The sequence below is a fragment of the Syngnathus floridae genome, chromosome 9, assembly GCF_059516105.1.
Source record: "Syngnathus floridae isolate MCC-2025c chromosome 9, RoL_Sflo_1.0, whole genome shotgun sequence".
NCBI classification, from domain to species: Eukaryota; Metazoa; Chordata; class Actinopteri; order Syngnathiformes; family Syngnathidae; genus Syngnathus; species Syngnathus floridae.
Window position 1 is genome coordinate 14043041 of NC_142421.1, and position 12433 is coordinate 14055473.

Here is a 12433-nt window from a genome sequence, read left to right on the forward strand (position 1 = left end):
TTGTGAAAGTAGGTGGTGAAGCCTTGCTGGAAGTGGTTGCTGCTTGAGGGTTGGTCTCTTATTAATCTTTATCTGGTGGCGCTTTGGCCCTAATAAGGTCTGGAACAAGGACGTGCACATGCGCACACACGCACACATACAAGCCTGTGTGAGGCTTTTGATATGATGACGTAAACGTTTCGCACTCATTCAACAGAAGAAGCGCAGGAGCGAGCCAAGCCAAGGCTGAAAGCAAGCCAAGCAGGTGGGAGGGCTGACATGTGCCTTGGACAAAACAGACCTAGGGGATTTAGGGTGTTTGTGTAGTGAGACTCGTGCGTGAGAGCAGTCACAACAGCCAATGGCAGGCTAGGCTTAGCGGACCGATTTTAGAAACGACATGCGCTTCATGGTCGCCAGGATATGCGCGTCCAAAACTCCAAATGGTATCTATGAGAACATTTGCAACTTTGGATTCCAGACGAGTGTTTTTCTTCATATGTCCACTTTGAAGCCAACCGCATTGTCCCGTCTGCACTCGAGCAAATCACAAAGACGTTGAGTGGCGAACGAATACTTTTGCCACCGTGTGTGTGTGTGTGTGTGTGTGTGTGTGTGTGTGTGTGTGTGTGTGTGTGTGTGTGTGTGTGTGTGTGTGTGTGTGTGCGTGTGCGTGTGTGTTTGTTGGTGGGGGGGGCATTTGACCCAAATGTGCACTTTTCAAGGACAAAGCTCTTCTGTCCAATCGTACGATCAATAAGTGGTTAACATTCAAGCCTGCAGTCATTTTGCATTTGGCCTTTTGGGTTCATTGCTTCCAAATGATAATAAGCAGAAGCAGAGTATTATTGCGAACGCCAAAGAGCTTTCACCAAACTCAAATGTTGCGCAATGAATGAAAACGTCACGATATAAAACGGGAACGGTGACGTCGGAGCGTTTTGGTTGAGAAATGTGGCGTGAGGGGGTCACTGGGTCAAATCTTTATTTGGACATTTTATTGGGGGAGTTTGGAGCATGGTCGCTTCTCCAGCCTAAGCATTTTTTTCAAAACAAAAACATACTGGCCGGGTGGAGGGATGGAGAGATGGACGAATGGATGGATGGAGGGACGTATGGATGGAGTTGTGTGTAACAACTTGCCAAAGAGGAAGTTGGAGCGTCCAACGGAAGCCGTTTTAATGAAGGCACTGGGGTGTTGAGTGCGGATGGAAGTCGGCCACGATGCCTTGCGCCGACCGACTGGCGGCGCTTGAAAGAGAATTTCCTTTCGGCAGCCCGCCTCATTTCCCATAAGCGACTTCCTGAATCTTCTCGCGTCGACGAGATCCGGATACGTCGATAACTTTCCGACGCTCGCGCCTCAAAACGAGCTCAATGACTGCGTCACGTTGGCGTTTATTGCACTAAAATTGATTCTCTTGAAAACATCACATGCAATTAAATCAATAATGAATCATTTTGAAATGAACAGGCTTATTCTGTCGTCACATTTGATTGTGGAGTCATTCATATTAAAAAATGAATTCAAATGATTTTGCAACTGAAAAACCATCTCCATTGCATAATAATACCGTATTTATTCTAATTATCGCCCAGGGCGATAATTAGAAAAGGTTTATGTCCAACAGGGGGGATGGGCGATTAATAGTTAACACTTTTTGTCCGATCGCCAAGGGGCACTGAAATGGGCGATAATATGTATATTTTACTTATGTAGTATGCAATACCTGCATCTCACTGGTGTTTTTAACACTAGAACAGCGGCTGTTTTGATCTACCTCGAACAGCAGGGTGCGTCAATTGACGCTCCATCGACGCAACACGTTACCGTCGCACATCACGTGTTGCGTACGTCATGTTATCGCGATCGTCTTGTTCGAGCGCACGCCCCGATAACATAATTGTGTGAGGATATTGTAGCGGAGTGACGAGTGTAATTGTATCATAGTTTATGGAGAAAACCAATTTAAAAGGGACATTCGACGTGCTGTCAAATCAGTCATATTTAAACTTGCGCAATGACATCGGCATGCGGTCGCGGAGGAAAACGTAAGTTTTGGGGGGAATTTTTAGCAGCATGGGCGATAATTAGAGGTATCAATGTTTTTTGTTTATGTCATCGCGAACACACACTGGGCGATTATTAGATTATGGGCGATAATTGGAATAAATACGGCACACACATACTTTGAGAGGCTGTGGCTTGGTCAGATGAGCAGTGCGATTCTGCGTGAAGGGGCTTTTTCTTTTGTCATTTATTCCACTGACAGTTGGAGGCTTTGCTTGATTGAGTGACTTCTCTCAGCCAGGAAAATGATCCCACTCAAAGTTCAATTTCCTGCCTTGAACAAACTCAACGACGTAGCCTGAGTGGTCGCTCAAGAAAAACGCAAGTTGAGGCTTGGGGGGGGGGGGGGTTGTGTATTTAACCCATCACGTTATTTTTTTTTTTGCCGTGGTCTTTTCGAGCTGGGAAGATCGCGGCCGGTCCAGCGGGACATCTGGACCGTGTCTGCAGGACAGAAGCGCTGTCAACCTGCAGGATTCATGAAGCTTCTAATGGGCCCACTCCAGCGCCAAAATGAAGCAATTAGATTAGTTCGCACAGCTGTCGTCGCTTTCCACGGGGGAGGGGGTCGTGTGTGTAAATCCCGGCAAGGAGCCCTGAGGTGTTAAATGTGTTTAATGTTTACATGGCGTGTGCTCTGTTGAAGTCACTTTCCACGCTGCGCTTGACAACATCCAGATGACTTGGTACCGGTTTGAAAAAGTGCCGCCGGGTTGGAGAACAGAATGACGTGTTTAACAAACAAATTGAAATGTTTACTCTGATCGTGACTTTCAAGAAATATGAACTGGACTGGACACAGAAAGGCATACAAATGGAAGTCCTGAGAATAGATTGAGCAGCAGTCAGTGGGCAACGACTGGTTCTCAAGCGTTGGGCAGTTTGGAAACACCGGCTCGGCCATTTCCTAGGTCTACATGTTGTAACAAACTTTGCCTGATTTGCTTCTCATCATCGTGTCGCTCTCTGCCGCACGACATGAGAGATGTTTGCTTTCATTTCTCCCGTGTCAACAGATATGGACGTGTGTTGTGTTTGTGTGTGTGTTTGTGTGCGTGTGTGGGTAGGTGGGTGCGTGCGTGTGGGTGTCTTTTATGCGTTCTCAGATAAAACATCCCTCTTATCCCGTGTTACCTCAGCTGTAATGGTTCTTTAATGAATATCCATAAACCACAGGCAGGCATCTGGACAGGACACACGCACATACACACGCAAACACACAGCAACCAATAGGTTAGATGTTGGTTAGTGGTTACCATAGTGATGGGTTAAGAAAGCCTTTAAAGTTTTGTGTTTGTGTGTATGGCAATGTGTGTGTGCATGCATGCGTGTTAGGTGTGATCTTTTAGCTTTTAGCTCGATGATGCAAAGTTGTTGCTTGGACTCTTCAACTCAAGGCAAAAGCATAAAAATACATCTTTCATCGTGTCTTGAATGGTCTCAAGGTTTCTTGGAATCCTGCTGCCTTTTAGCATTTTAGCCATTCCAAATTGATTTCATGTGTAGTTTAGCAATGACAAGTTGACTGAGCTAAACCAAGGTCTCCTCTACCAGCCGTTTAGCATTTAGCTAAAAGTGGACTTTTGTAGTGGTCAAGGTATCATCCGCTTGAGCTCAACGAAACGCATTCTTGAGGCGGCTCAATGTCCTGCAGCCATTTAGCGTTTAGCTGAGGCTTGGCCATGAAAACTTTTGGTGGTCAAGAAGTCGTCTGATTTAACAAGATCAAAACAAAGAGCTTGTGGATGTCTTGCGGCCGTTTGATTAAAGTCCACGGCCACTGGCGTCTTCTTCATTAATCGGGCTCTCACGCCGTTTACGGGCGCAAAGTAAAAGCCGCTGAGTGCCGATCGACCAGCCGTCTGGCAACCAAATGGAAGGAGGATGCGGGTGCTGTGGAGGCAGCCGTCATTTGCTTGAGTGCTTTCTATTTGCTTTGATTGGTAGACAAGGTTGGACAGACCACCAGAAGGGACTAAAAGTCAAGACGGTGGGAAAGAATAGAGGGGGGGGGGGGGGGGGGGGTCGGCAACGCTGCTCCAAGGTAAGCCAAGGTTGATCGGAAATGTTTCAGTTCGTTGATGATTCCTAAAATATTTCACCGATCATTATTGCTACCGCTATTCTGTTCACCAGAAGAATGATGAAGTTAAAAATGCTACATCTTCGACTTTGTGCATTTCTTGATTTATATGTAAAGTATTCCGATGCAGGCGTCAATCCATCAAAGTGCGTTAATTGGAAGTCGAGGCTGCAGCTGTTGCTGATTTTATGGTCAGGTGGATGAATGGCACTTGATTCGTGTGCTTCAGCCTCATTGAAGATGATGTCATGGCCAATGCCGCTGGTCTTGGTTACGGGGCATCCATCATTCTGGAGCCACTTTCAAACGTTTGTTCTTTCAGACGCGTTAATTGCACACTTGATCTCCATTTGCAGTTCACAACAGGCCCTGTGGGTTTTTTTTATTTTCTGCCAAATTATCGGATCTTTTTATTTCAGAGCTCATCATCAACAGTTTAGCTTCGTTCCTGCTCGTCATTGTGAAGCGTCAGTGTTTTGCATGAGACAGCAGCGGCCCCTCACAAGAGGCGACTTTGAGCAAGAAAGAGGACGAAAAGTGCCATGCCGAGCTGCAATAAATGATTAGTGGAGCGGCAAGCACTCCATCTTCAAATGAATGGAAAATTATTTGTGAGATGCCTTTTGTAATCTCAGGTTCTCAACCATAAATATTCTCCAGTTTTTGCAGACTGTCATCCAAAGCAAACATTTACTTTGACTTGACCAGTAAATGAACCAAATTTACATTTGTGCATTTTCTGCTCGGCCAATCTGATCCAATGTCCTGCTTTCGAATAGTCCCCACCCCAAAGTAAAAAAAAAAGTGATTTTAATTCACTACTTGTCAAAGTCCAGATTTGAACTTTGACCCCGAAAACCGCAACCCACACTTGCTAACTGCTCATTTAGCATCGTTGGTCTTCCTTTGAGTCTGGCGAGGAAGATTCCAACATCTTGCTTCATGTGACGAGCGTGCATGTGAGCACACTGAGGCTCTTGTTCCAAAGAGGGGAAGCCTCATTAAGTGTTCTGGTGGCCGTGACCTCACGGGGCCGCCAGACGCAGCTTCCCGTGAAACTTCCACTTCCTGCAGACTTTCAGCAGGATGTCCAATGCTTTTTTTTTTTTTTTAACTTACCAGCGCTTGTTTGGATACGATGCTTCTATCGAGACCCTTCCCCTTTACTGTGTCGTGATGAGTTACATTAGGACTTGTAGTCGTCGTGCGAGTACTGATGACGGGCGCAAATGGCTTTTCAATGGGGAAAGAGGAAGGCCCTGCCCCACCCTCCCTTGTCTTTTATATTCCCCATGACTCCATATTCTACAATATTTTGGCGTTCAACCAGACAGTGCTGGGCTTTCACAGTCAGTTCTTTCTCGTACATGGAATTTGGTTTTCAGAGAAGGCTTGAGATTTCATGGGAGGCTCTTTTTTGTTGTGTGATGGTGAAACAACCGATGAGGAAGCCAGCACTGCCCTCAAAGTGTCAGTGAATCCTCTGCGTGATGTTGTCTTTTACTATGCTGATAAAATGACAGTAGAAGAGCAGAAACTTGTGTGAACTCTTTACACTGCAGGGAGCAATTACAGCAAATGGGACTTGTGCTATTTGCTGCCACGCTGCCGCCGTCGCCTTATTGCACTGGGACATTCGTTATTAACGATAAAGTCAGGACCCCTGAGTGCAACAGGAGATGCTTTTTGTTTTTCTTTTCTGAAAAAAAGAAAAGAAAATACCAGCCAGCCTTCATCCTCCTCTTCCTCCTCAATCCGAAAGGCAAGGCGACTTCTGATCTCCTTCTATGGGCGAACGTCCTCGTGTGGAAGTTTGTGTTCCACACGGAGCTGTCCTGGGCTAATTTTAATCGGGGTGGAGTGAGAGACGGGTAAAGGGGGGCGGCGGATTGCACCGGGGGTTCGTCGGGAGTGGAGGAAACAAGAGACACGATAATCAATTTGTGGCTGCATTGGAAACATGAGCCACCGGGGGGTCCTCGCTCCCCCGAGCAGACATCCAGATGGCCTCAGGACCTGACCCCCTATGAGTGTGTGTGTGTGTGTGTGTGTGTGTGTGTGTGTGTGTGTGTGTGTGTGCGTGCGTGCGTGCGTGCGTGCGTGCGTGCGTGCGTGCGTGCGTGCGTGCGTGCGTGCGTGCGTGCGTGCGTGCGTGCGTGCGTGCGTGCGTGCGTGTGATGCCATCTGCCTGCAGTTCGTCACTGATCCAACTCCTTTCAAGTCCAACATCCATGTTGGCACACAATTGTTGATTTTCTACCATGCGTGTTTTTGGAATGTGGGGAGAAACTTGTTTAGGAAGGAAAATCACCAGCACTGAAAGCCATACCCTTTGTTTGTCACTTTCCCTCAGTTGAGTGGCATTTCCTTTGTTTGGGGGGGGGGGGGGGTCGCCAAGTGCAGATTGGCTATTGATGGTTTCTTCTCAAACAAGCCAGACCGTGCGGGCGTTCTCATCCTGCTGCACCCGCCTACTCACATCCAAGGAGCTCCCCGCCCAAGAGTCGATACCAAATTGCCTGTCGTCTCCTCGCAGGGGCGTCCGGGTGCTGTTCGGCTCCGCAGACAGCGAGGAAGACGAGGGGTGCGGGCCTTGCTCCTTGTTGCATTTGCTCATTTTTTGGGGGAGGATGATGTGCAAAGCTTGTCGGGAACGTTGCACTTGAAAAGCTGTGCTTTGCTGTGCTAAATGAAGCCACGCTTGGTTGTTTTTCTTGTTGGAAAAACAAATTGTTCTCCAAGGCCCCGTGGTGTTCTGGGCAAAGGCAGTCTTTCAAGAGCCTCTCTGAGCCCTTTTCCTTCATCTTTCTCATATGAATTCTTCTTGTCTTTTAGACATGGGGAGGGATGGGGATTTTCCTCAGGTATAAACGCAATCAACAATTCCTGCAGCAGCTCGGATGTTGTCTTCTCTCCTTCACTGACCTCTTTTCTTTACGTCTTTCTGCCGTCTGTTAATGAGTCCATCGTCACCCCGTCGTCGGCCTAGCCCCCCCACCACCACCGTGCACTTCTGATCTCCGTTTGCCTGTTTGAAGTATTGCGTCTCATTAGCACACTTTTGAATTGAGTTCATGGGCCGCCTGCTCCCAGATGTTCGTCACGCCGGCCGGCCGAGCGGCCCTCCCCTACCCTCTGCTTAATTGGCACTGCTTCATTAGACGGGCAAGACTCTTTTTTTCATTTTCGACAAGGCAGCAGACGGCAGCGCGAATACTCATTAGGGGCCCATCACTGCCAATTAGCGGCAGATGACGTACACGCTGGCCGGATGCATGGCAAACAAACACGAGCCTCATGTGCTGTGGATACTTTTGTTATCTCTGCCATAGCGACCAGGAGGTGGGAAGCTTCTGCTCTTCTGCCCTGGAGACTCCAAGCAGCAATTGGGAAAATATATTTGGAATGTTTTTTCCCGCCACAAAATGAAAATAAATTTGTCTGAAATATCCCAAATTTGATTCACTGCAAACAACAACAATCCAATTGTTGCTTGTTGCCAACTTGGCAAATGCCGTGCGCAATGTTTTTACGAGAAACTCTATTATTGCTCTTCTTTCTGCATGGCCAGGTGAGCCGGCGGTGGCTCGGGAGAACAACTGCCTGAACGCAGCCAAGGCCTGCAACCTAAACGACACCTGCAAGAAGTACCGCTCGGCCTACATCGGCCCGTGCACCAGCCGCGTCTCTACTGCCGAAGTCTGTAACAAGAGGAAGTGCCACAAGGCCCTCAGGCAGTTCTTCGACAAGGTGGCGCCGCGCACGCGGCATTTGTCAATTCCTTTTGCGCGCTCGGCCGTCGGTTTGATTTCATTGACTCAACCGTGTCAACGCCGGGTTTGCAAAACCAAATGGTCCTCTGCGATGCCATTTGCTTGGAAATTGAGCTCATGCTAAACGTTGGGCTTTTTTCACAAATTGAGCTGAACTTCTCACGACTGACTTTGCAAAGCAAAAGCCCGCGAGGAGCCGTCGACCCGGCCGTGCACCCTGCTGAGTTTCAATGGGGATTTAGTCATCAAATGACAAAAGCTATTTTTCCTCCCGGATGTTGCTTCCGTGCGCAACGACTCGGGCGAGAGCAATTGTTGTAAATATCGAGACGGAGAAACACAAGAGGAAAGAGAAAGTGCAGCACGGTTTTGTCATCTGGAGCAACGTCGTTACGGTGCCGTTTTCTGTCGACTCGTTTCAAATGTGCTCGACGTTCAACGGATTGGCGCTCATTTAAAATAAAATTCCTTTTAATGCGAAAGAGACATTTTTGCAAATGGAAACAAGTCAAACCAAAAAGTGCCGCATGTGCTGTCCTCGCCTCGCGTCAGCTCTGAGCGCATCTGAAAGAGGAGACTTGTTGCAATTGTGCGTTTGACGGCGCCAGGTTCCTCCCAAGCAAAGCTATGGGATGCTGTTCTGCTCGTGCCCGCTCAGCGACCAAACGGCGTGCTCGGAACGCCGGCGGCAGACCATCGTGCCTGTCTGCTCCTACGAGGAAAAGCAAAGGCCAAACTGTCTGGAGCTGCAGGCCACCTGCAGGACCAACTACATCTGCAGGTGAGCCAAAACCGTTTGCAAAGCCTTGACTTTCATCGCACCGTCATCGTTTCAAATACGTCTTTTTGTCATGATTTCCAAGATTCAATCAGATCAACACAAATGATATGTCTGTCAAAGTGGTCATTTGAGCAATCATTTCATTAGATCCGAAACAGTTTTAGGAAATTTAAACATAAACAGGACTGCTCATTCCGTGTGTGTGTGTGCGCGTGTGTGTGTGTTGTGTTACATAGTCTCCAGAGCCTGCAGCTTGTGGTTCACCAGAATTAAATTGAAGCATCAAAAATGAGATCCGTTTGGACTGAGGCATTGGCTCAGACTTGCATGTGCACACACACAAACACGTACAGACGCGCACACACACACTCTCACTGACTGTGCAGTAAATTCCAAAGTTGCGTTAGCGTCACGTCTTGCTCGGGTGCCGCCACACACTTGGCAGTCCATTTGTCAGGTGGCGGTGAATGAATTGAAGTCTGGCGTTTTGCCTCCGTCTCCCTCGCCATATGTCGGCCATTTGTAAGATGCTTGATGCTCTCCATCGCGACCAACTGACGGATGGCAGCTGACAACGTGTGTGTGGCGTTTGCCCGCTACATCGCGCTTCCTTGATATTTTTCAGAGGTGGGCACGACGGAAAATTTTGCTGATCCGTGAGAAAAACTGTTTCAGTTCAGTTTTTCTTGGAAAATGCGGTAAATTTTGCGGATTCCACCATAGCTGCTTGCGATGGCAAGCCAAAGGGTCTAATGTTATTTTTCGTGTGTTTCAGGTCGCGTCTGGCCGACTTCTTTTCCAACTGCCAGTCAGAACCACGCTCTCTGTCGGGCTGCCTGAAGGAAAACTATGCAGACTGCTTGCTGGCCTATTCGGGCCTCATCGGTGAGTTGGCGCTTGGTCAGGCAGGTGGTGAGACACAAGGTTCTCAAGGATGGAGTTTGGGATACATCCTTGCTTGGGTGGCGTGAATGTACATCGGAGCATGCCCCGCCCGGCATGTGGGCAATGAGAGCCGCAAGTTCTGACGGACTTTCGGGCCACAACTGAACACTCGCAAGGAGCTGCTGTAAGCCTCAACCTGCACTACCCTAGTTGCTGATTATGAGCATTATTTTTGTTTAACCTAATTTAAAACACGTTTGGAATCACACATGGATATTGCTGTGCAAGTGAACTTGTTGGCAAAATCCGAAGGACTTGAAGCGGGAACTTGTGGCAAGCTCCGAGGGACTTGAAGCGGGGAAAACTTCTCTCAAGTTTCTCAAATCCTCATGGAGCACCCCCCCTAACCCTAACCCCCCCCCAGGGACCCCCCTGCTAAACAAATGCACAATGTCCTCATGTAGCCCCCACCCAAAACAAAGGACTCAAGGGTCTTGAGCTAGGCCAGCACCAGGGAAGGGCCTTTTGAGGGCAGTGAAGAATCACTGACTGAAGCAATTTACTTGCTCTTGCTTCTTCACTCCTCCACTGCCCTCCACTTCCTGCTTGCACACACTCACACACACACACACACACACACACACACACACACACACACACACACACACACACACACACACACACACACACACACACGCACACACACACACACGCACACACACACTCACACTCACGCACACACACTGCTGGCAACAATGCACTAACACTGCTATTATTCATCACACACACACACACACACACGCACACACACACACGAGTGTTTTGAGCGTGTCGAAAGTCTTCCATCTCAAATTCATGCTTCATGTTCAATGTTGGTCTTTTTAAGGCATGTTGGACATACGCTCCAGCTGGGCCCATAAATACGTATCGCGGCACGGACACAGTTGTTGTTGACACATTTGGCTCGAATGGCCACCGCCGCATATTTGAAATCAAAGCAACAAGACGTGCTTTTCATGGCGTCGTTTGGCTCACATCAGAGGTGGTTTGCATTCGAATGGGCCAAACATTTGTTCACAAAATGGCTTCCCAAGATGCTCATCTTTTGCTTTGGCGGTTTGTCTTGGTTTGAAAAGGCAACAAGGTGTGTGTGTGTGTGTGTTCTGGCAGGCACGGTGATGACGCCCAATTACCTGCGCTCGGCCAAGATCAGCGTGTCGCCCTACTGTGACTGCAGCAACAGCGGCAACGACAGAGACGAGTGCGACAGGTTGGCCACCTTCTTCACGGACAACACCTGCCTGCGTGAGTCCACCAACAAACCACTGGCAGATGCGCTATGAGAGAAGCCAACGCGGTTTGTGTCTGACAATGCCTTCTGCTTTGCGGGAGGCCAACATTAGAGCTTTAAAGGAGACAATCATTTCCTCGTAACAAATTATCGCGCTACAAGAAAAGGCGCCAACAAAGAGCAGATCGGCGCCAGGATTTTGCGTGAACAACAAAGCAAACAAGCAAGGTCACGCCATTTTCTGCAGCGCTTTGGTGCTGCTTTTTGCATGGCAAGTTTTCTTGCCTCTCCTTTGCTGTGCAAGTGAGACGATCCGCAATTGCTGACCAGCTCGATTTGATCGATCCCCAAGGAGGTCAAGCGTTCATACTTGCTACGTTTACGTGAGGACTCTTGAATTCTTCTCGGGGAGAGCGTCCTGCTCCGGTTAAAGGTTGGAAGCGGAACTAACTCGAAACGGCCCATCTCGCTCAGCTCGAGTTCACGCGTATATTCGGTCAGGCGTGTGTGATCATATTGCGCCACGCATTAAGCTGTGTGTGTCCGCAGGCAACGCCATCCGGGCCTTCGGGAATGGTACGGACACGGGTATGTGGCAGCCGGCGTCTCCCGCCCAGACCCCCACCACCGTCGCCTCGCCGCGCCAACGCGGCCGCAACAACAACCTGGACAACCACCTCAACACCGACGGCGGATTATACCACTTCTGCGGCAGTCTGCAGGTGCGTGTGCCTTTGTGTGCGCGTGCGTGTCCGTGCGTGCGTGCGCGCGTGTGTAGCTTGCAGAGCGGCGACGTTCCCACCAGCGGGACTTGAGCTAGCGTAGCTGATGAAATGGAGCCGCGGCTAGGGGCAATTGTGCCTCCGGGCGGGAAGTCTGGCAGTGATGTCGGCAGTGTTAGCGGCGGCCCGCTGGCCCAGCAGTCAACCCGATGGCCCCAAAATGCAACTCACGTTTGTCATTTTCAGATATCCTTTATGCTAATAGAAAAGGCACAAAACAATGTGAAACCGATTCTGCTTTCTGTCTTCTACGCTACAAAAGTTGCAGTCATCACGTTGTGGAAGTTTTCGTTAACCCCGAAAAATTGTATCAGTGAACGCTTCCTCTTGTGAGCTTGAAAGATTTGGACAATTTCAAGTGAACAAAGTCTCATAAGGATATGCTGCGTACCGAAATAGATGAGTTGATCGCTAAATGGCCCAGTGTTACCAGGACAACCGCATGCTTGTCATCGTCGTTATCGTCCGCTTTGATCAAATGTTCAACTTTCTGCCACGGCTTGTGCAGCGTTGCACGTCTGGCTTCAATGACAAAGGACGAAGAGCTTACTATGTTTGCTCGTTTGTCTTTCTTTTGCTCGTGTACTCAACATTTGCTGTCAACTTTCATGTGGCATTTTCAACAAACGGCCTCACCCGCCACAATGCACTTGCTGGCTGGCCGGCGGGCTCGGCCTCGTGTCTCCCCATGGAAATGTGCCGCATGCTAATGTGACTTTTCAGCCTGCCGAGGCATGCAGGCGCAGGGCAGGAATATATTTGCTTGTCGTCTCTTTTTTCAGCTCTTT

At 48.8% G+C, this 12433-nt stretch overlaps 1 protein-coding gene across 5 annotated transcripts in view; it reads left to right on the plus strand.

Annotated features, from left to right (window-relative positions):
• Positions 1-12433, plus strand: part of gfra1a (gdnf family receptor alpha 1a) — a 30025-nt gene that overhangs the window by 13293 nt on the left and 4299 nt on the right. For all 5 annotated transcript variants that reach the window (XM_088384729.1, XM_088384728.1, XM_088384727.1 and 2 more), the window contains 5 exons: positions 7705-7883; positions 8515-8687; positions 9463-9572; positions 10743-10877; positions 11413-11585. In XM_088384729.1, coding sequence (XP_088240855.1) covers positions 7705-7883; positions 8515-8687; positions 9463-9572; positions 10743-10877; positions 11413-11585 — 770 coding nt within the window. The remainder of the gene's footprint in view (positions 1-7704; positions 7884-8514; positions 8688-9462; positions 9573-10742; positions 10878-11412; positions 11586-12433) is intronic.